The sequence below is a fragment of the Podospora bellae-mahoneyi genome, chromosome 5 (assembly GCF_035222275.1).
Source record: "Podospora bellae-mahoneyi strain CBS 112042 chromosome 5, whole genome shotgun sequence".
NCBI classification, from domain to species: domain Eukaryota; kingdom Fungi; phylum Ascomycota; class Sordariomycetes; order Sordariales; family Podosporaceae; genus Podospora; species Podospora bellae-mahoneyi.
Window position 1 is genome coordinate 2,837,223 of NC_085884.1, and position 23,117 is coordinate 2,860,339.

The following is a 23,117-nucleotide window of genomic DNA, read 5'->3' on the forward strand; positions in this document are numbered from 1 at the left end:
TGTTCCCACTCAGGGGCTCCCTTTTCTTGGACGTACTCCGCCATGAGCACCATGCGGCCCGGGTTCCCGCAACAGTGTGGAGAAATAACAAACACCAAACCGGCAGCTCCGCCACAGTCGGCGCACCTCGGCCCCGCCATCCGATAGCCACGTTTTAGAACCCGAACTAATACCGCCCAAACACAACCCCGCGTTTATTCAAGCCACCATATGAGAGCATAAAACGGTGAATACATTCACACTTACAACTTGAAATCAGTTGGAAGATCTCACTATTCTTTTCTCACCAAGTCTATCTCCAACCCACCATAATAATGTCCACCCCCGTCCCCCCAGGCCACCCCGACTTCGACCCCGCCGAAAACAAACGGCGCATGGAAGCCGGCGAGCTCTACTACGCCTTCCACCCCGACATCTCCAGCGCCCGCAGAAAATGCATCGCCGCCTGCAACGACTTCAACGCCGTAGGCTCCCGCGCTGACTTCACCCGGCGGCAAATGGTTGAGCTGTGGAAAAAGTAGTCCTCCCCCACTCCCCTTTCTCACCCTGATACTGGCTCACCCCATAGAATTATCTGTGACGACACCCCCAACCCCCCCGTCCTCGCAGACCCCACACAGGACGAAGCCCAGTTCACCCTCGCCTACCCCTACATTGACGGCCCCATCAAGGTCGACATGGGGTTCAACCTCAAGTTTGGGGAGCAAGTTTACATCAACTACAACTCCACTTGGCTGGATACTTGTACTATCACCGTTGGGTCAAGGACGCTGATTGGACCGAATTGCTCGTTCTATACCGCTACTCACCCTCTTGATCCGTTTCAGAGGAATGGGCTCAAGGGGCCGGAGGCGGGGAAGCCGATTGTGATTGGGGAGGATTGCTGGTTTGGGGGAAGTGTGACTGTTTTGGGGGGTGTGACTATTGGGAGGGGGGTTACTGTTGGGGCGGGGAGTGTGGTGACCAAGGATGTGCCTGATTTTGTTGTTGTGGTTGGTAACCCGGCGAGGATTGTGAGGAGGTTGGATGAGGCGAAGGAAAGGTGGGAGAGGGGCGAAAGGATCGGGGAGAGTGCGTAAGGTGGTGATGGTTGATTGGAAAGCGAAGTTGGAGTATAGCGTTCGAGTTGGAAGCTGCATGTGGATAGACCTTAGGGAGAGGCATGTTTTGGTTTGGACATGATTGTTGCGATCACGGCTTTTTTGGTTTCTTCCAGGGGACAGACCAAGCCGACTTTGACTTGGGCTCCGTATTTTTGGTCTCGTCGGTCTTCTTTGCTTCCTCCATTTTCCTCACTACTTCCTGCTGAAACACCATCCACTTCGCTTCCATATCCTGCTGGCTGATCTCCGGCTTACCCCCAAGAGGGGCAGTATCAGCATCTTCCTGACCGTTGTACTGACCATCCTTCACGTTAAGAACCTGACACAGGGATTCCGCCTTGCCAACCAGCCATTTTCCATGTACCATGCCGTTTCTCCAGTGATCTGGCAACGCAGCAAAGCCCAGATAGGCTCCAAGCAACGCTCCAGCAAAGCAGGCATTTGTGTCGGCATCTCCACCCTTCATAACCAGCTCCGTGATTAGCTCCTCAAAAAGCATTGATCGGTCGAGCACCCCACAGTTTCTGTCCATGGCCATCCTAAGCAACACCACCCCCGCCCCCAACGTCTTATAGACAAACCCAATCGAAGCCCCATCATCCAACCTCAACCCTTCCAGCCCATCTTTTCCATCACAAACCCTCCACAACTCCTCCCAATCCACCCCCGGATCCTCTTCCCGCCTCCCTACTACACTCTCATACCACCTCCTCCCTCTCTCAATCACCCCGTCAATATCCTCTCCCCTCGTCACCTCGCCCCTTACCAACTCCCTGACCAACCCACTCCCCACAACGCAAGCAACCACACACCTAGGATCAACATGCGTCGCCCTCGAAATCTCCGCCCCCAACTCAAAACACTTAGTTTCCTCCTCCCAAACCGTCACCAACCCCAACACATGGGTCCTCATTAAACTCCCATTCGGCGCAGCAAATCTGTTGGTTCCCCTCCAGTACCCCCTCGCGATTTCTTCCGGCTCTTCCGCAAACCCCTTGCTCGCCAACACAGTCCCAAGCAACCTCCCCAATCCGAGCGGCATCGTCCCCAACGGCTTGAACCCCTGAGAAGCCCATATTCTCAAGCGGGAGGCGAAATCACTCTGCGTAGGGAAGACGTGGCTTGATGGTGTGGACTGATGTAAAAAAGAGAGGAGGAGGAGGAGGGAGTGGTCGGTGTCGTCTGTCCAGTGGCCTGGGGTGAAAGGGGCGCGGTGGCGGTCGAGGTGGAAGGGGGTGGGGTTGGGGTGGAGGGTGAAGGTGCGGGAGGGGTAAGATGTCGCTGCTTGGGTCGAGGAGAGGAACTCGGTGTAGAGGCCTATTGTATCGCCTAGGGCTGAGCCGATGAGGGAGCCGGTGATGCGGTCTTGGAGGGTGAAGTTGAGGAGGGTGGTGATGGCTTCTTGGGGGAGGGACGGGATGGGTGACATTTTTGGGGTGCGGATCGAGGTCCCAGGTAGTTGTTGGGTGTGATGGTTCGGTTATTGATGAAAGAGAGAGTGTGTGGTTGAAGTGAAAATGCAAGTCGGGTTTTGAGGGCTGACAGCCTTCGGGGCTGAGTTCTGGCGCTAGCGCTTTAGGCCATAGGAGGTTAGCGGTGGCAGTTGTGTAACACCCCGGCATGCTACCGAAGTCATATCTCCTCAGTCTTCAATATCCCAGGATTTTCAGGTTTACGGATCCTTTTAAGGAGCTGGCCGCTCATCCACGAGTGAACATATGCCTCTCCCACGAGGCCCCATGGTGGATGGATTCCCATCCCCATCAAGACCCGCAGGTCTGATCACATGCAGCACTCCTGATCCAAGAAACATGGCGACTGTATCGCCTGGCTCTGCATTGCCTGGACACAAGCCGAATTCCATGCAATCTTCTCCCTCTGTATACCGCTGTGTCCGGCAAGTGAAAAATCTTCGGCCGTGGGAAACCGCAGCAATCCTTTCATTGGCGTTCTTGTTTCGAGGGTGATTCCAGCGCCGGCAGATATCTGGGAGAGAAGCTTCAGGTTCAACTTGATCGGTCCCGACAGGTCGGTCAACAAGGTAGTTAAAACCTTGGCTGGATACAGACACCATCATCGTTTCAAAGAAGCGGCTGTCCAGGAATTCTTTCTCCTGGATCTGCTCCCCAAAAAAATGTGCGAACAGAGCTGCTGGTTATTCCCCGGCAATCTGCCCAGCTATCTGGAGTTCGATCAGTGTCTGTGTGAACTCCTCAAGGGCATCTACCCCTATCATTTCTGCCCACTTTCTCCGTCACGCTAATCGACGTGCAGCCGGGTTGACCCGATCAGGCGTGTTGGCGTCGAGCATATCCCCAGTGCCTGTGATAATACCAGATATCAAACCTTGGATAGCGAGCTGTTTGGTATCCTTGATCATCCTGGTAACTGCATAGGTTTCACCATCTGCTTTGAAGACAACGTGTGGCTCCTCTTCAGAGTAGTCCAATAGCCCCCTTGGGTTCTGGCCAATAGTCGAAGGTGGAGATCCGCGATGATCCCAGAGCGGCATCCATGACGGGACGCCCTCGGGCTTTTCGATGCCGCAGCAATCACGGAGGAATCGGAGACTCTTGTTGCAAGTCAGTTCAACGTCAAGAAGGTCCCATATGACATCAAAAAGAGTGAAAGTTGTATCGTAATGAGCCGCGGACAGGGGATCAAGCACGTGTTCGATTTGGGCCAAGCCTAGTAATGCGTAGACCTTGTCGCGAGGATCGGAGGCGCCAAAGCCGCGGAAGCAGCTGAACAATTCGTACATGGACCAGCGGTCGCTGGATGATATTAGTATCTGTTGTGAATGAGTAGGTGTGTATGCTTGTTCCGGAGGGAGGTATTTTGGCATCCTCTTTTTAATGACAGCATCTGGGCGTCTTGCATCTGTCGTCATAATCCGAAAGGGAGAGCGTCGTCAGTTGCGAGGCACCGTCCACATTTTTCAGGCCCAAACATTGGATTGCTCTCGGGGCTCTTGCCGGGTTATTCCGCCCCACGTCTCGAATTCTCGCCCAGGGTAATTCTTCTTCACGGCCTTCTCGAGCGATTGCAAGCGTTGACCCATGAGCAACTCTAGACGGTGGTTTAGCAAGCGTTATGATGTAAACAGGCCGACGACATGAATCTTCTTGGTGGCAGCGATCAGGCGTTGCCAATGGTAAATCTGAAGACCAAGACCCTGTAAGCCATGGGAGTCCAGGATGTCTAGTTTAGCAAGATTTCCCAGCGCGTCCGTAGCATGGAGCAGAATAAAGACGGCGCAATAGCAGATGTTCTATTCCGTGACAGCCGCACCATACCCCCACTGACCGCCCCAATCACGACTTCCTGGACAGTCCAAATACGAGAAAACCAAGGCCGCTCAAAGATCGAGAGAAGGTCAAACCAGGGGCTGGTGAAAAAACCAGAAGAGGCCGTGGAGAGTAGCCACAGGAAGGTTTCCGGCTCAAGCTTGGCCGTGGCTTTCACCAAGCCCCGAGGCTAATCACCTGTGCAACCGGTCCGGACCCTCAACTGTTGCAAAAAGGCCATTCCTCGCGCATCTTGGGGACTATTGTCCTCCCCGATCCATGCTATGACCTCTGTGGCTGACCGATAGATGCGTCTCATAATGTCAACCTGGGACTCCCTCTCTTGGATATCATCTTGGTTAATGCAAATCGCATCGATCCATAACCTCTTGGGCCTGCCAGGGAGCCGGATGTTAAGCAGGGCGGTAAACAAGTATTGGCGGACGTCAAACGATGTTTCATTGAGCCGAATGACGTTTGTTGGTTCAGCTTCGCCCCAACCGTACGCAAGGCAGGTGTAATCGCCGGCTGGGTCAAGTGACGTGGTGTGGATTTGCAGCTTCAGAGGGCCAGTTCGATCGGGTGACGGTTTGAGATCTAGCAGTCGGATATTTCATCATTCAACGCTTAATGCGCTGTAAACAAATGTCATTTTATATTTTGTTAAGGTATATACCCCTGTTTATTTACTGCTTCTCACGCTGTTTAATCACCTACCCATACTTTCGAAATGCTGTCGGCCTCTTCCCAGAAACCTCCTTCACCGAACCCTCTTCGTCACCAACCCTTTGGTTACTGCTCAACCTCAGTTCCACCTTGCGCTCCTGACCCTCATCCTCAGTAACCCTTGCCATCAGCCTCCACACCTCCCATTTGTGCACCCCCACGCTGGTATTCTTGAGAAGCTCCGTCCCCCGACTGTTCATCGCCAATGTCATCAACTCGCCTAGCTGCTCCCACGCGCTGCTCCCAAACTTGCGATACACACACACCGTCCCCACAAAATGAACCACCACCAACAAGACGTGCAACAATAAAACCCCAAAAGCGAGCTTGACTGACAACCCCTCAAAGTTATACTCATACACAAGCCTGTCTTGATCCGCCCCCACCAACGCATAATCCAATGTCGTCCCATCATTCCGGTCCTCCTCAACGTTATCCAGCCGCATCCTCGACCACGTCAACTCAGCAAGAGCATCAACAAGATACACCGCCAACGACCTCGAAAGCACTTGATACAATTGATCGCCCCCGCCCTCGACCGCATAGTCGTAGATACGGTCATAGGCAAAACGTGACCCGTTTGGTGTCTTGTAGTTGAACGGATCAGATGACATATCCAGCGAGTTATTCAGGCTGTTCAGCCAGGGGACCGTCAAAGTGATGATGTCACCCAGGTCTTTTGACGCGTTCAAGGTGGCGTTTGTCATGGCGTGGGAGAATAACGGGAGGTCGCTGTTGGAATAGGACCAGACGGAGGAGCCCACCCAGCGGGCGTCGATGAAGCAGAGGGCGAGGGAGGTGCCGGTGGTGTTGTATCTTGTCCAAAAGGTGGCTGATGCCTGGACGGGGGCGTGACGGCCGAGGTCAATGAAACCAAAGTGGCTTTTGGAGTTGTAAGCCTCGTCGAGGAGCTCGTGAGGGATGAAAAAGGTTGGGTCGGAGCGGTAATAGAGTCCTGGGTCAAGGAGGAAGTTGAATGGTGCGTCTGCCATTGTTTCGCTCTTTCGGGGATCCTTCCTTGGGCGGCTGGGGTCGGTGCACTGGATGGCGATCCGGGGTTGTTTGAGTGGTATCGAGTCTCCGGTGCTGCTGGTCAGTTTGGCGGTTCTGCGTGTCTGCACAAAGTCTGATCGGTCCATGGAATATCCCTTCGCAACCTGCGAGGCGGCCAGTTTCATGGGAGTGGTTGCACCAACCACTGTCTGCAGTGACATGGAGCTCTTCCACCATGCAATCGATTTGCCTCCTGATGTCAGGTTTGTGGGCAGACCATGAGTACCACGGGCGATGTTCGACAGCCAGGACCAGTCGATGCTGTTGGGGTTATCATATCCCGCGTGCGCACAATCCGAGGAGGTCGTATCATTAGCTGCAGGGCAATATTCTGGGACGCTTTTCCTGTCCATCGTCTTGGGGTAGATGCTTGACAGGGGCCCTATCGCGTATGGGTCAACAGAGCGATCTGGAGACATGTTCCACCAGCCAAGTTTGGGGAGTATCACGATACCAGAGCTCGCACCAGCCAGGGTGGCTATGGAGAAGCTGGCTACCATGATAAGCGCCATCCAGACTGACGATAAAGTGAGGTTGTGAAATTGTGTCAAAGGTGCCAAGAATGAAGAGCTGAAGAGATAAAACGGCGAGCTGAGCTGAAAGGGTGCGGTCAGGAAACCAAAGGGGATGCCCTCTGAGCCGACAAGTTTCCGCCGAATATTTGAATACAGAATCTGGAAGAGTGAGGCGACGATGAGAGTCTCGTGGATCTTTGCTCCCACCAGCAGCGCAGACGAGATGTTTGAGTTTATGTCCGGCCACTCCATCCGATATCCATGCAAGACGAAGAGGGCTATTGTAATGGCCATTGCTGGGAACTGGAAGACCATGAACTGGCCCACCGATCGTTCGGTATCAGTGTGGAAGATTCGTTTCCGGGGTTCCTCATTCTTTTCCTTGTCTTCGGCGTCTAGCAGGTCGTCTTCGAGTATTTGGATCCATTCCGGCTGCTTGCTATCTCGCTTTCTGCCCAGTCTGGATGGAAGCTTGGGTGGTGGTCTAGGTCTAGGTGGCAGTTTGGGTGCTGGTCTTGGTGGAAGTTCTGGTACTGGTCTTGGTGGCAGCCTGGGCGCTGGTCTGGGTGGTGGTGAGGGGGAAATGTCGAGATCATCCTCGCCATCGAGGTGTTGATATCGCGAAACCTTTTGGCTTGACATACTGCCTCTTCAAAAGGTCTCGTTTGAACGAGGAGCTTAAGGCTGGACCTCTCGACAATAACAACAAGAAGACAATCGTGTTTTCATACTCTTGACGATACATTTGCGCTTCAACACCTTGGCGGCTAAAGCTGTGCTGTGCCACCATCGTGGGTTTGATCGCCGCACAAGCCTCCGATTTAACCAATCACAGCCAGAGCTTTGCGGGCCGACGTCGATACGGCGTAAACCTATCTTGGTAGCTGAGCCTAGCCAGCACGCCAGGCACCGGGAATACGCTGCAATCCTTCGGACACTGCCACCGGTCTAGCTTACGAATTGCACTGATGTGCAAAACTTGCTCTTGTCTTTTGTTGAGAGCTAGTTTGACTGGGAGACCGGATATCGGATATGATATGACAGGTAGGTGAGACTGGGCCAATGAGGAAGCTGTTGTTCACGCCATAATTCATATGGCTGATGTTCATTTGATGTTGGATGCGTTAACAGAACTACTTCTTCAATTCTGGTGTTGGCCATCCACCGTAACTCCATGCCCGTTTAATAAAGGGATAAACATCACCTACCTCTTGCACTGATCGAGTATCACTAGAGAGCAAGCAGAATCTGGCTGGATGCCTGGGCTTCAGCCCCGCAATTGTCACGCTCATCTATGACAACTTGCAAAAATGGCGTGACTAGCAACCGAAGGTGTAGTGGTGCTCTCTGTTATAGGACAGGTGTCTGTCGCACAGAGATGTACTCGGATTCTTTCCCAATGCAGCCATTTACGTGCGGTGGCTCTCGCCATGATTTGTCTCTCAACGCCAAGCTGATCAATAGTGGCGGAGGCTGAGGACAGCATCAAGTTCGGTCTGGGTACCAAATGATCAAGCTCATTCGGACATTTTGTCATCAGACTCTTTATCATGGTTGTGAATACGAATCATACGAGGAGCATATGTACGTCTTCGGTGATGAGATGGTCTATAAGAACCCCGGGAGACTCCAGCATGCTGTCCTAGCTTTTGCCACCAGTTCACGACCCTCTCGCAAACCCTCAACACAAGCAACACAGACTGTGAATTGAAGCCTTGAACGAAGGGTTATCCTAATCTATTGGAAGCACTCAAGATGGCTTCCCAACAGCCCATTCTTGAAGCACCCCCCGCTGGGCCTCCCAAAATCGCCCTGAAGCTGACCCCTGCTGGCCACAAGAAGCAACAGGAAGATCCCACATTCATTGCTGAACTGATCAACAGGGCCGAGAATGGTCGGAGTGGCTTTGTTCCCAACGTCAATCCCCTTATCCCTGAAGAAAATCGCCCTGCTCATCTTTTCAGTCGTATTGCCGCTGCTGCCGCATCTGATCCCACTGCCGACCTTCCCAACTTTGACGTCTGGTATGAGGTTGCTTTGGAGGGTCAGTCACGTCTTTCCAGAGTCGAAACAGAGACTGCGACGACCGCTCAAACACCTGCTGATGGCGGAGATTACTCTCTTCCCAAGGAGACTCTTGAGCTCATCCACAAGCTTCATCGCCTCGAAGAGGTCGAGAGCGTCCACGCACTTCAAGCCGGTCCTCCACCTGCCGTCAATCCTAGCGATGACCCCCGAAGTGTAAATCAGGGGTACCTGGATGCGGCACCGGCTGGCATCAACGCCCGATATGCCTGGGGCTTTCCTGGTGGGGATGGCTTGGGGGTCAACATTGTCGACATGGAACAGGGATGGAAGCTTGACCACGAGGATCTTCAGGCGGCCGGTATCACATTGATCTCGGGGTACAATGTCGCCTATTACTCCCATGGAACTGCCGTGTTGGGTGAGATGCTTCAGGTGGACAACGCCATAGGAGGAGTTGGCATTGTCCCCAAGGCGAAGGGGCGGGTTATTTCCCAGCATCGGTCGACAGGCTACAACACCGCGGCCACCATACTGGATGCCGTGAACAACATGGCCTTTGGAGATATTCTTCTCCTTGAAGCTCAGGAAAATGACCCTGTGGGAGGGCAGTATTATTGGCCTGTCTCCGTTGCCGACGCCAACTTTGATGCCATCCGTCTGGCTTCTGCTCTGGGTATCACTGTCATTGAAGCAGCCTGCAACGGTGGGTATGACCTTGATGCCTATGTCAACCTCTCGGGCAAGTACATCTTCAACCGCTCCAGCCCAGACTATAAAGAGTCCGGTGCCACCATGGTGGGCGCCTCCAGCTCTGCCGCACCACACTACCGCCTGTGGTACTCCAACCACGGCTCCCGGGTCGACGTCTATGCCTGGGGTGAAAACATTGACACCACCTTCACCGACGACAACTCTGGCACCGACAACTCCTACACCGACTACTTCAGCGGCACTTCAGGTGCCTCTCCCATCATCGTCGGCGCAGCAGCAGCAGTCCAAGGCATAGCCAACTCCACCCTGGGATACAAATTCTCCCCCTTGCAGCTCCGCCAAATTCTCACCACAAACGGAACACCAAGCAGCACCCCCTCCACCGACCGCATCGGCGTCATGCCCAACCTCCGTGCCATCATCGACGGCCGCTTCATCAACCTCGCCCCCGACCTCTACATAAGAGACTACCCCGCCGACAACGGCCAGGTCCCCTCGTCAGGCACAGTCTCCAACTCCCCCGACATCATCATCCGCCAAACCCCCGTCTCCAACCCCCAAGCCCTTTTTGGGTCCGGCTCAGGCAACGAAAACAACACCTCCCTTTCCCAACCCATCCTCGCGGGGCGTGACCACAGCATCTACATCCGGTTGCTCAACCGCGGCGGGTCAGCAGCGCAGAATGCAAAGGTGACTGTATACCACGCCCCGGCAGCAACCCTCATCACCCCCAACCTGTGGACTCTAATCGGGACAGTCACCCTCCCTTCTGCTGTCCCCACTGGTCGAGTGTTGACTGTGTCCCCGAGACTTGCCTGGCCAGCGAGTAAAGTCCCCAACGTCGGACCGGGCGGGTACTCCTTTGTGGCAGTCGCAACAACAGACAAGGACCCTGCGCCTGTCCTACCTGGTACTTTCCCCGCGTTTGTGGAGTTTGTGAGCAGGAATAATAATGTGGCTTGGAAGAGTTTCAATGTGGTCAACCCCCCGCCTGGTGGTGCTGGGGTTAGTAGATTACCTGTTGGAATCGCAGGGGCGTTTGATGCACCGAGACGCTTCGCGGTAAGGGGAGTGGGATCGTTGCCAGTGGGGAGCGAAGTTAGACTGGAGGTTCCGGGGGATTTGGCGAGGCGGTTGGGGGTTGTTACGCCTTTGGGTGTTGAGGAGAAGGGGGTGGTGGTGCTGCCGCTTCATCCTTTTGGACGGGGGGAGATTGGGGAGGGGATTTTGCCTGTTGGGAGTGTTAGTCGGTGTGAGCTTGTGGTGAAGGTGCCGGGGGAAGGGGTGAAGGGGGAGGGGCAGTGGGAGTATGAGATTGTGCAGGAGTGGGAAGGGGTGGAGGTTGGGAGGGTTACTTGGCGGTTTGAGGGCGGTGATAAGGAGGATGTGCAGTGAGAGCTGGAGACTTTGGCCGAGACGTCGTGGGTAAGGGTTGGGGAACATGCAATGATAGTCCTTATAGTTTGACGATGGTAATGAACATGGACATTGTAGGCATGGTTAAGAGTTAGGTACCATATACTGCCACGTGCAAAATGCAGGTTGGTGGCAAGGCGGTCAATGCGACCATCGAGAAGCTGTGTTACCTTCATGCTTGTCTGTGGGAATGGCTTCGAGTGTTCCCGAGTAACAACACTGGCCTTCCGAGATTTAGTCCGGGGGTAGTAGTTGTTGGCCACTATATTCCAAAAGGACTATGCCTACCCGATAAGTTCATTTGTTCCACGTTTCCAACACTCATCACTACAGACAACAGTCTAAACCTCTATCTTCGCCATGGCAAGAAGCCCACGGTACTTCCACGATGCTCTCCGCCTCAGACCTCAACGATGGCTGCTGGCTGATCATCTACTCTACGATCCTGTCTATAAGCGGGATGAACGTGATGATCTTTATGCATTCAATCTTGGTCACGAGTCTGCTTGGAGAGAGAATTGGCTTGGATGCAGGGGAGATTGTTTGTGGCAAAGACACCTTGGACATTTGATGTTCCAGGTTGTCAGGGCAAATCCTTGCCGCATTGATTTGGAGAAAAAGCTAAAGCACTTGGGATTCTTTATGAAGCCTGAGATGCGAGTGCGATTTGTACCTCCTACTCTGTAGAATGTTCAAGGGTCAGGGTAGTCAGAAGCTCAGAGGTTCAGGGGTTCAGGGTCATCATGAGAGAGTGCGCACCATTGCACCCCAAACGCTATAATTGTTGCAGATGCAAACTCGGACGCTCACCTAGGTGTCTACACTGAAGATGTGCAATTTGAAACCTTAAACAAAGAGACTGACTACTAGACAAGGGTAGCGCTTTGTCTTGAAATTAGATTTCTTTGTCACACAGCTACCTGGTCATTGTAACGTGATTTTTCAACGTAGATTCAGCCTGTGGGATCTCACTGGCTTTGATTACATCAGGGTAGAGAAAGTCAAGATTATTAAGATGTTGTCCGTGACTCAAGTTCGGTACCCACAACACCATCCCCAACCTTCAACAGCAAGATCATTCGCACCATAATCTTTCCGAAACTGGCTTGAGGTTGAAGCTCACTATTCTTTTGATAGCTTTGTCCGCATTAATATGCTTTCCACATTGGTGAGAAGTCTATTCAGCCCCATCGGCGCCACATAAGCCCAAGCCGGAAGGAACCACAGCCTCCGAGCCAGCTCCACAGACTCCACCCTCCTCCTCCTCACATGAGTCAAATCTCCACCACTTCTTCCAACAATCAGTCAAGGACCAGTAGCTCAGGGGTAGAGCAACCGGCTGCAGTCCGGTAGGTCACGCGTTCAAATCGCGTCTAGTCCTTTCCTTTTGCTTTTTTTCTCTCTCACCCCCCCTCCATGATAGGGATCTTTAGCAGGAGTTGAGACTGGCCATGTAAGTGTTAATTCAATCCAGATGTGTTTTTTTTTTTAGGTACAGTGACTCATACGGTTATATCAATGTTCTCTTAAGGTCAGTTACCATCGGACTTCTCCTAGAGCACTCTGTCTTGCTATATATTTGCATTCGTAACGCTATACTGGCCAGTTTTGTGCTGCTGGTTCTCCCCGAGGAACATTCACATCACGTTACATCAAAGGGTACTTTTTAGGGTAGTATACTTCTGTCATCCATTATGAATTACTATCCGTCTACCCATCCTTCTTCTCTATCTCCCTCCATGCCCTGATCCGGTCCGGCCGTGATCACAGGCCATAAATTACAGTCACGATCATCACCAAGGAAAAGGCACCAACAACCGGCCCCCCACCCCCTCCTCCAACCAAACCCCAAACCTCCAAAGCTCCCCCTGAAACCTCACCCACTCATTCGGAATAGCCGTCTCCGGCTTCTCCCCCCTCTCAAAAAACACCTCCCTCAACTCCCGCTCCGCCTCCCCCGCCCCACAAATCCAAACCTGGTATATCCCCCATGCTTCCCTCGCCCTAGCTTCATCTTCGCCGCTGTAAACAAACCTGCTCCCCATCGCGGCAGCCCTAACAATAGTCAGCACAGCCCACTGCGCATACGGCCTGATGAGCGCCTCCAACCGGTTAAACAGGATGTGGACTTTTTCGCTGGCGTAACGGCGGTTTTCGAAGGGGGCGAGGGTGGACTCGGCGATGGAGGTGGTTTGCCGGACTTGGTCGAGGGAGTAGGAGAGGTAGTGGAGTGTGTAGTAGATGAAGACTATGTGTTGGGAGGGGGACATCACGTCCGGATTGGTGAGGGAGGTGTGGAGGGCGGAGGAGAGGGAAAAGTTGGATTGGGCTTGGTAGGTGAGGTAGTCGAGGAGGGTGAGGCGTTGGAGGGAGGTGAAGGGGCGGGGGGTGGGGGGCTGGCGGGAGGGGGTGGTGATGGGAGGATTGGGGAAGGGGGTGATTGTGACGGGGAGGTTTGGGATTGTTGGGGTTAAAGAAGGGGGAGGGGTTATGACGGGGGCAGTGAAGGTGTGTTCGGCGATGGGAGGAGGAGGAGCTGGTTTGAAGCGGCTTGGGATGAAGGGGTCTGGTCTTCGAGTTGGGAAGGCATCCAAGGGTGAGCGAGACTCGGGTGCAGTGGTTGGGAAAGGGTTTGGGGGTGCTATCGGGGTCGCGATTACAAACGGTGATGGGGTTGTGATGGGTGGCGGTATGATGTCTGCCAAGGGCGTGACTGGTTGGGGAGTTGTTACAGGTATGGGGGTGGTGACGGATGTCGCGGTTACGGCGGGCTCAGGAGCTATTACGGCTGTAGAGGTTACTACTGTTGTAGAGTTCATGACGGGTGTCGCGGTTACGGAAGAGGATGAGGTTGTGACGGTTAGCGGTATATTATCCGGCGCGGAGGTGACGGGTTCAAGAGCAATCACTGGTGTAGATGCTATGAGGGGTGTCACGGTTACGACGGGCCCGGCTATGATGTTTTTCAAGGATGCGACGGGTTCAGGGGATAATATAGGTGATGGGGGTCTGACGGATGTTGGTGTTCTGCGAGGTGGTGGTACAATCGGTGGCATCACAAGGCTTTTCAAGGACTCGACGAGGATAGAAGCTTTGACGGGTTTCGAGGTTATGGCAGGCTTTGAGACTTCATCAGATGTCGGCGCTAGAACCTCAGGACCAGCAGAGGATCCCGATTCTACATTTACTCGTGCCTTTTTCCCCTCCAGTGCCCCCCGATTCGTTTCTTCCCAACCTTGAAAAGCATATAGTGGTTGGTCAGGGCACAGCTTATAGAGCTCTCTTGGGTATTGTAATCGACTCTGGCTAGGTGTTGATACGAGCCAGCTCTTGAGAACTGGTCGAAACACGGCAGGCCTGGCTTTGATAGCCTTATGGACCCCCGGGAATTGGCTTATGAACTCGAGGATATGCTCCTGGTTTCTGGCGCACACTTCGCTGGAAACTGGAACCCCATTCTGTGGGCGTCGCTCGCCATGACCCCCGACCAAAATAGAATAGACTTTCTTTTCACCCTTCCTTCCTGTGACCTCCGCAATGAGATCCTCAAGAAATCCGTCGATAAAGGGCTTTGAGGTTGCTGGAACAGGAGGGTCAGGGGGCTGGGCCGGAGCATCAGCACCGACAGGCCTGGTGTTGCGATCAGTAACTATTGTACTCGGCCTCTTGAGGTAGCCCAGTTGCGCGTCAGCCATCAGCCTGTCCCTCCTGCGGTTATTCAGAAGGATTTCGTTGAGGCCGCAATCTCTGCATCCATATCGCCTGCCGAGGTCTTCTGACACATAAACAGAAGGGATGGTTGTCCATTGCCTTATAGCATCTGCTTTCGCCCTCTCATTAACGCGTTCGTGTTGCTTGTACTTGCTACAGCCAGGGCATGGGCAAGTGTAACGGTTTTTGATCTCGGCGAGAAAATTGTTGATCATTTTTTGTAGTTTATCCTCTTCCGCCTTTTCCCAAACACCCTGTGCTTTCATCCACACACATCGTTGACAGATCGCACTTGGCTTGTTAGGACCTTCGGGCGTCGCGCCTTTGCCTGAGTTCAACCGCTCAACGTCGAATCTCCTGTCCCAGTTATGATCGGGGGGCGGTGATAGGGGGCTAACCTCTTTACTCTGAGCTTCCTCGTCGTCTTTTAGAGGCATCTTGAACGGTTTCGTTCCGAGTTTTAATCGTTTGGCTGTCGGTTGGGGAGTTGTGAAAAGGAGCCAGTCAATAGCCCCGTATTATCTGTTTAGTTGATTTGCTGTCAGTAGGTGGTGTGTGGGGAGACTCGTCTTACCTGAGCCTATTTCCCCAAAACGATGAAGATAGAAAATCGATTTGACGGGAAACAAGAGTCTCAGGCCGGCACGTGGAGGATGGCCCTGTCACTTATAGCGGCCGTTAGTGGAGTGGCGTGAATACAATACCATGGTTCCTCTTTATCCACACGGTGGATTGTTCGTGTTGAAATGGTTGAACAATCTATTTTTGTGACATGCTTCTTTGTTGAGGACCCGGGCTGGCGGCCCTGATCCTAAAAGTAGTTCTTCGAGGCCCAACACTCGAATGGTCGAACAAAAGACAATGCCATTGTATTTCCCTTTCATGACTTGACCTCCTGACTTCTTTGACAAGTCGAACAGCCCAGTGACGTAGATCACAAATTCGAGTCCCTTCCTGCTGATCAAAAGTTGGCAACCTACAAGGCCATAATATCCCGATGCCTCTCCGCAAACTTTCCAACAGCTTCCACAAAACCTTCCAGTTCCTTTTCTTCTGTCTCCAAAATCAGTGCAACAAACCCCCTTCTCGTTGTCCAATACCCTGCCTCCAACATCTCGAACCAAAACAAGTCCCTTAAATCCCTCCTTTCCTTCCCTTGAATGTCTTCCCCACATGTAAACACCTCAACAGCTTCATCCACAAAGTGAACCCCAATCAACGACCCCCTTCCGCTAAACATGATCTTGGTCCCCTTTGTAACCTGCTTCAACCTCTCCCTGAGCCCATCCCCCCGCTCATTCAATTGCACACAAGCCTCCTCGGTGAAAACTCTCTTCAAAGCCTCATACCCAACGCTCGTGACTAGAGTGTTGTTGTTAAATGTCCCCGAGTGCGCCAGCGACCCTTCCACTCGGGGGTCATACACAGCCATGACCTCCTCTCTCCCACCAAACGCGCCAAAAGCCAGCCCACCCCCAAGATATTTGCCCATTGTAACCAAATCAGGCTTCAGTCCTAGCTCAAATCCCAGGCCGTGAGGCGCAAGGCGGGAAGTCATCACCTCATCGAGGATAAACAACGCTCCGACCTCGTGTGCGGCGTCCTGGATGGCATGGAGAAATTCCTTGCTGCCGGGGATACAGCCACCAGCGCCTTGCATGGGTTCCACCAGCACAGCGGCGAGATCGGGTGTGGATCTGATGGTGTCTACTGCGAGGCCGATGTCATTATACCGGGGAACAACCACAAAGTCGTCTTTATCCACGGTGTTGGGTGCTGCTTTGCCGTTGGGGAAGCTAAATACCGCGCCGTGGTAGCCGCCAGAGAAGACAATGACTTTTCTTCGCGAGGTGTAGTGCCGCGCGCCAGCGAGAGCGTGCATATTGGCTTCTGTGCCCGTGTTGGCCATGCGGACGCGCTTCAGTTTGAAGCGTGAGCAAAGGAGGGAAGCGTGTTTGTGTTCCTGGATGGTGGTTGAGCCAAGTGAAAGACCGACGTTGTCAAAGGTGGAGAGCATAGTTTCGCGGATGATGGGGTTGGAGTGTCCGTAGAGACCTGCCGTCAGTTCACCGACGAGGTCGAGGTATCTGTCGCAGTGTTAGCAAAGCGACAAAAAAGAATTTAGGCTAGGGGGCTTACTTGTGGCCATCCTCATCCCAGACATGAGCGCCTTTACCCTGCTTCATTGTCAGGGGGAATGGGAATGTGTGCAGTAGGGTTCGTGTGTTTCCACCTGGGAGGGCACCGACGGCGAGCTCGTGCTGCTTCTTGGAAAGGGGGTTGTTGGCGATGAACCTCGCCTCAGCGGCTTCCAGCGCTGCCTTGGCCGATTCATGCGACACCGAACTCATGATGGCTTGGTATAATCTGACGGTCAAATGATGTTTGCTTTGATCAAAAGGTCACCACGGAGGACATTTCGCTTTGTTGGAAAATACCCCTCTTTGATCGGCTCATGATAGGGGCATTTCCGGCCCACTTGCCGATTGAACCCGGCCAAGACTGTTAGTGTTCGGCCCGAGATCGCATGTGAGGCAAGCCGAGAGACGACAAGACTGGTGTGACGGTGATGACTATGGTATCTCCTAATTGACGGTGGTGATTCCCTGCAAGAACCGAGGCAGATATAGTCAAATGTCCCTTATCGCCATACCGAACTTGGTTCATTGCCAGGCTTGGAGGATCATTTACAGCTAACCAGGACCGAAACGTGATGCCAAGTGTAGACAATTTGTAAGGGTTGACAAGGTCGCCTCGCGCGTAGCCCGAATCCAGACCTTCTATAGTATCATCCTCTTTACGATGTTGGAGCACAATCGCCCAGGGGCAAAGTGTGTCAGTGCCTTCGGCAGCCCGCGAATCTACTCTCCGAAGTCCACAAACGACATAACATGTCGCCTCCCAGGTTGAATCGCCTAGGGGTGCCGACATTGTGATCTCGACTACACCAACAAATCTAGGGCTTGATGAGGCTAAGAAGCACTCGCGCCTGATGTCCCAAAGGTGCTCTGGATAATAACTGTGGCTGACTGAGAAGCCATGTGAATACGCCTCGATGCACTCCCATTGGATTTTTATAGTCGGGTACAAGAGATCCGAATGAGAGAAATAGAGTGAGTTCGCTTCGATCCCCTCAGCCGGCGTTAAAGAGGTGGCAATGCGGACCAGGGACGGTTTACCGAACCTCATCTGTGACTGAGGCGTCAGTGACAGCCAAGAGGGCTGATATCTGACGTAGGATGACTTGATCTTCCGCAGCCAGATTGTGAAAACGGGAGGATCTCCATCTTTGTCGTCGACATGGCCACTTGTACAGCGCAGGTATAGCCGGTGACCAGTTTCACCGCGTGAGGAGTCGAGGGCTGTGTGGAGCTCAAGACCAGTGTTGGTGATAATCCACGACGGCGTTGGTATAACGGGATCAAGCCAGTGTTTGATATCAGAAGCGCTCGCGAACCAAGAGGGGTGTCTCGCCAATATACCGGAGTGTCTGAGTCCGAGTTCACTTTTGCTATGTTGCCAGGCAAATAAAGACATGTCGTTTGTCTTCTGAGCTATATGTTCCTGGAGACGGAGGAAGGCCTTTTCTCTTTCGCCGTATATCAGCGGCATGTGGATACCGAAGATGCCCAGGAGACAATATGCCATGTCTTCTATTCGTGTCGTGTTTCTTTTAGCTGCCCACGACATTTTCTGAGCGACGGGTACTTGGTTCAGTTTATCTGAAGATCGGAGAATAGTAATGTCGATGCTCGTGATACGATGGAGGATGTTCAGAAGTTGCACCTTTGAACCACACTGGGTCCAGTTGCAATCGTGAAATATGATGTCCCTCGGCGCGACCAGCTCTTGCAAGGTCCAGCCCCGGGTAAACCATCGGCATGGTTGAAGGTCAGCTTTGGTGGGTGTGAGTTGGCCATCAGTGAGCGTAAAATCCTCGAGGTAAACAACGCATAGTGCTGCTCTCTGGTACCAGTGGAACATGGAATTGATCGACTCGGTCAGCTCGGCGCTGCTGGTCTTGTCGATGCAGCATGTATCAACCCAAGCGTGGGAGTGTCCGTATTCAAGCGTAAGCTCGCACATTCCCTTTATTTTCTCAAAGCCCTTCTTGTGAACGGCAATGTCGAACGAGTTCTGCATGTCCTGAAAAGTGACTTCATCATCACCCCAGGTGTGTGAGAGGATGCAGTAGGGAATCGCATTTGGCCCGTCGATGTCGTTCTGCTCGAGTTGATAGTTTTGGCAATTTATGAGCCACATGGCCAGAATCAGCCTCGATCAAGGAAAGCAAACAATCGATAGGTTTCGCGACAGTGTAGGGTAGAATTGTGACTTGGAGGCTCAACATGGAGTGATATAGCGCAGAGTGGGGTTGCTGGAGGGGGTTCATTGGCATCAGCACAGCCACCAAAAGCCAGCCAACCACAGCCAGCGAGGCCAAGCCCTTTTTGTTTCGGTTATTTAATGACGCCAGGCACTTCATGAAATCTTAGTTCTCCTTTATAAATACAGCTCAAAGACAATAAGAAGGCAATACAGACCCACAGTACAAAACTCCTTTGCCTCTCCAAAACTGAACACAAGCACAATCACCGCCACCACCCCGACCAACCCCTCCCACTCTCCCCCTTTTCCCTCTCCTCCCCCCTACCCGGTAAATCCGCCCACCTACTCCAATCCCCCTCCACAACCTTCCACCCTCCATCCTTCGTATCCCCCCTCGCAATCCCCCCCCCCACACCACCAAAACTCCCTCCAAACCCCATCATCCCACCTATCCCCAATATACAACACCGCCCAGTCATGATCACAAACCTCATACTCACCCCAATACCCAGCCCCCAGACGAGCATCCCACCCCATCAAAAAATCAGGCCTGGCATCCCTTGTGTACTCCCTTTTTTCCATCTTTCCCCCCACCGGGGCGAACCAAGACTGTGGGAAGTTCCCCTTCATGTGACCGTATTTTTCCTGGAAAGACCCCAGATGCTGCCAGACGTGAACGACGATTTCTTGAGCGGCGGGCAGGGATGGGTCTGTAGGCCAGGTGTAGACCGCTGCTCGGTAGCGTGTTTGGCAGAGGTGGCAGACTTGGGGGTGGTAGACGCTTGTTTCAGGTTGGAGGGGGGTGTTGGGGTTGGGGTTGGTGCCTGGAGGAGGGGGGGATGATGATGTCGATTTTAGTGGGGGGCGCCAGCAGCGCATTTCGTTATTGTAGAAGATGTTGAGGCTTTCTTCGAGGATGTCGCGGGGTTGGCCCCCGTTGTAGGGGGCTTGATTGAGGAGGGGGTTGGTTGTTTCAGGGTGGTAGGAGGGTTGGTGGCGGCAGGTTTGGAAGCCGAGGTAGTGGCGGGTGGGGGGCTGGTTGGAACTACTGTCGTCTGGAGTGGTGTCGGGGCTGGTTGGTTTGGGGTTAGGGATGAAAGCTTCGGGTGGAAGGTAGACGCGTTGGGTGGAGTAAGTTAGGAGATTGGGGTGTTTGAAGGAGGAATAGATGCTGTTGGTGCTGCTTGGGAGCTCGACGAGGGCGCAAGAGAGGGAGGCTTTGACGAAGACGTGTCTGTACGGGGAGTCTGGGGAGGAGTTGCTGAGAGGATGGGGCTGCCAGTCTGAGTCAAAAGACAGGGAGGGGAGGTGGTAGGCTGTTTTGGTGGCTGGGAGAGTGATGGTTTTTGAACTGGCTGATCGGATCGGCCAGGCGAGAAAACCTGGAATTGTTGTGTCCCCAAAGCTTTGGATGTGCGGAGGCTGGAGATCGGTCTATCTGGGTCTTTAACGGTGTGGTAGCAATCGTCAAAGGTGAGTTTGCCGATGTTCCAGTAGTTGGGACCCAGCGCCATCCAGGGGCAGGCTGTTTTGTAGAGGGAAGGTTGGGGAAGAAGCCGATGCAAGACGCAGCAATATATGCAGACTGTGTGGGTTGTTCTGAGGTCTTTTTCGAGTAGTTGAAGAAACTTCCATCTGTTGACGTTATTACAAGCCTGAGGAATGATGCCAAGGTCCTCATTGATAGGTTTGCAGTCCCAATCGTGAGTTTCATGTCGTGTTTCGGACGCGGTTGTTGACCATTCTGATGATGGATAGCCGAGGGATAGCTTATAAAGGTGAGTAGAGGCAAGGCTGAACGAAGCGGCCGAAACCACATCCAGGTGACCACCAATCTGGAGCAATGTCTCATTGGAAAGACACAGCAAGTTCCCAGTGTATGTCGTCTGCGGCTGTTGCATTCTTGGACATGAAGTCATGGCAAGGAAGGGTGGCTTGGAACGCCGTCTTGAAATGCGAAGGTAAGGATATGGTAGGACTCCAGTCTTGATGCAGACACCTTCTTATAGATCCAAGCATACGCGTCAATAGGGAGGTTAGAGAACGTAATCTAGCTCGCAAAGCATTCCCATTCAAGCTAGGCTGTCATCTCTATTTGCCTTGGCGACTCTCAGGGGTCTGTGGTGGAGCAGACATTCTTAAAATGTATACGCTGTGGTCGACTGAAGCCTGTGCATCATGAATGTCAATAAACAAAAAGAGTAATCCCTACCGGCTTGTGGAAAAGCCATCGGGAAAGCCACCTTCAGGACCTCGTTTCGTATTGCGCTGTCCTCAAACCTTCAGATCACATTAAGGCCCTTGACCCATAACGTGTGAAACGGTTGCTCCCAGAGCACTTGCCTTTATGAGCACTTCCAGGAGGTTTGCTGAACAGGGAGGAGCTGTTACACCTGACTGGACACCTCACCTGACCGGACCATCTGGCACTCAAGCATCCCGACTGGCACTGGCAAGGCTCCAAATACCTCGATGGCCAGGCCTTTGTTGGCTAATTCTCTTCCACTCTATCACCCTTGTCTTTTTTCGTGTTGTGCACTCTGCGACTTTTAAGTCCCTGATTACGCCCTCGGCTTTGGCTATGTGACCACTCGAAGCAGTCCATTCTTATCAACCCAATAATCCTTTAATGGCGTCTTCATTTTCGGAATCAATCTCTTCCTCCTTTTCCTACTCATCCACAACAACATCCTCATTTGGCGTTTGTAAACGCTGCTTCTTGGCTGATCTTGTTGGCTCGCGGGCGATGTTTTGCTCGAGCGAGGGAGTGTCTTGCGTTTGCACGCGAGATCTCTTGGTCCTTCTTCGGGCTCAGGGGCGGTTTGCAGGGGCTCGGGGGCGTTGTCAAGGGGCGCAGGGCGGCGTCTTGTCGACCGTCTTGGGACCTCATCAACTGCGGCAAAAATTAGAAATCAAAACCAAAGAACCAAGAGAAAAAATGGCCATCACCTACACTTTGCTGTCCGTCTTGCAGGTAACTCGAAGGCGGTGTCTTGCTCCAAATCTTGGTCTTGTCGGAGGTCGGGGATTAGTGCTGGACGGGCGGCTGCCGAGGAGGCATGCCAGAGCCAAAAAAAGGTGCAGTTGTCATCCAAAATACATGTCACCACTGAGCATCAATGCCGGAAAAAAATGAGGAGGTTCATCGAGATGATGTAGATTGTATTGTATTGTCTCTAAACCAAGTGCAACACCTCTGACGAAGGCAGTGTGTAGTATATCAGACTTGTCATGATGAACAGGCAGAGGCCAAATTGTAGAGTTGGAGTGTAAAGGGGCGCAAAATTCCAAAATCTGACTGAAGGAGGGTAGAAAAAAGATACATACCTTGGTGTCGGAGGCTGCACTCGAGAGACCCGCGACGAGAGTACCGGAACGTTGGTCATAATACCACACGGAGAATCCACTCGAACTGTACGACCTGCTTGCCTGATCTCCCTTCGGATGAAAGTAAGATGGACAGCCTTCACCGCTGTATTTTTAGAAGTATAGAACGAGCTTCATACAACCGTGTGGTATAAGGGGAAAAAAAAGAACAAGAGAAAAGGAGAATGCAAGAATGGAAGGATTTATATGCCAGTACCCCTCCACTTATTACATGCGTCCAACATAGGACATAGGAGAGGGAAGAAGATATGGGTATTGGATATGCTCGCATAGTGGGGAATGTATGGGATACCTGGAGCATCACTTTGAACTTGGGAATGTGTGACATGAAGATGGTATGGCTTGGGAAGGAGCGACGTCAAAGACAGCGGAAGAGCATTAATGTCCACCTCATGGACAACTAAAAGAAACGAGCTCTGGCTCGTCCCGCTCTAGCACAAGCTTGAATGGAGCATGGGAAGTGAGTTGATTTGAGCTGAGTCGGCCCTGGTCTTGACTTGGTGGTATTATCTGACATGAATACAGCTTCCGATTGCACATGAGTTTAAAGTTTAGGACATAGTTGCAAATAAAACATTAATTTTACTCCAGGTACATTAAATATTAAAAACTTCCTCGAATAAATTTCAGGTATTATGACGAACCTCTATCCAGAACCTCTGAAAGGGATACTAGTTAAAGGCAACTTCTAAATAATCCTAGTTCGGTGCAGTTAAATAGTGCACAACAAGATGTCTCAATGTAAACACAAGATACCGTGAATACAAGCTGTGATTGCATACTACGGAACTGTTGATGTACACTAGCCAGTTCCTCCGTACATATAGACCTCGAGACCCTAAAGTGCTCGC

The 23,117-nt window shown here is 52.6% G+C and overlaps 7 protein-coding genes and 1 non-coding gene across 8 annotated transcripts; 3 read left to right on the plus strand and 5 right to left on the minus strand.

The window, feature by feature from the left end:
* The first annotated feature begins 193 nt into the window (after positions 1–193).
* On the plus strand, positions 194–1,345 carry QC761_506940 (uncharacterized protein). The gene is made up of 2 exons (XM_062879912.1): positions 194–517; positions 569–1,345. The coding sequence occupies exons 1-2, from the start codon at positions 315–317 to the stop codon at positions 1,077–1,079; spliced, it is 714 nt and encodes a 237-aa protein (XP_062731213.1). The 5' UTR covers positions 194–314; the 3' UTR covers positions 1,080–1,345.
* QC761_506920 (uncharacterized protein) lies at positions 1,192–2,660 on the minus strand (the record flags this gene model as incomplete). The annotated part of the gene is made up of 2 exons (XM_062879911.1): positions 1,916–2,660; positions 1,192–1,849 (listed from the first exon to the last, which is right to left on the minus strand). The coding sequence occupies exons 1-2, from the start codon at positions 2,530–2,532 to the stop codon at positions 1,192–1,194; spliced, it is 1,275 nt and encodes a 424-aa protein (XP_062731214.1). The 5' UTR covers positions 2,533–2,660.
* Positions 2,661–5,103: 2,443 nt separating this feature from the next.
* QC761_506890 (uncharacterized protein) lies at positions 5,104–7,474 on the minus strand (the record flags this gene model as incomplete). The annotated part of the gene is given in 2 exon segments (XM_062879910.1): positions 5,104–7,318; positions 7,329–7,474. 2 exon segments carry the CDS (start codon positions 7,472–7,474, stop codon positions 5,104–5,106), a joined length of 2,361 nt encoding a protein of 786 aa, XP_062731215.1.
* A 965-nt stretch (positions 7,475–8,439) lies between these two features.
* On the plus strand, positions 8,440–10,818 carry QC761_506880 (uncharacterized protein; the record flags this gene model as incomplete). Its single annotated transcript, XM_062879909.1, has 1 exon — positions 8,440–10,818. One exon carries the CDS (start codon positions 8,440–8,442, stop codon positions 10,816–10,818), a length of 2,379 nt encoding a protein of 792 aa, XP_062731216.1.
* Positions 10,819–12,148: 1,330 nt separating this feature from the next.
* Positions 12,149–12,220, plus strand: QC761_0082480. The gene has a single exon. It is a non-coding gene; the product is annotated as a tRNA-Cys (tRNA).
* Positions 12,221–12,632: 412 nt separating this feature from the next.
* QC761_506870 (uncharacterized protein) lies at positions 12,633–14,987 on the minus strand (the record flags this gene model as incomplete). Its single annotated transcript, XM_062879908.1, has 1 exon — positions 12,633–14,987. One exon carries the CDS (start codon positions 14,985–14,987, stop codon positions 12,633–12,635), a length of 2,355 nt encoding a protein of 784 aa, XP_062731217.1.
* A 539-nt stretch (positions 14,988–15,526) lies between these two features.
* QC761_506860 (putative secondary metabolism biosynthetic enzyme) lies at positions 15,527–16,901 on the minus strand (the record flags this gene model as incomplete). The annotated part of the gene is made up of 2 exons (XM_062879907.1): positions 15,527–16,637; positions 16,690–16,901. The coding sequence occupies 2 exons, from the start codon at positions 16,899–16,901 to the stop codon at positions 15,527–15,529; spliced, it is 1,323 nt and encodes a 440-aa protein (XP_062731218.1).
* Positions 16,902–17,055: 154 nt separating this feature from the next.
* QC761_506850 (uncharacterized protein) lies at positions 17,056–18,813 on the minus strand (the record flags this gene model as incomplete). Its single annotated transcript, XM_062879906.1, has 1 exon — positions 17,056–18,813. The coding sequence occupies one exon, from the start codon at positions 18,811–18,813 to the stop codon at positions 17,056–17,058; it is 1,758 nt and encodes a 585-aa protein (XP_062731219.1).
* Positions 18,814–23,117: the final 4,304 nt, after the last annotated feature.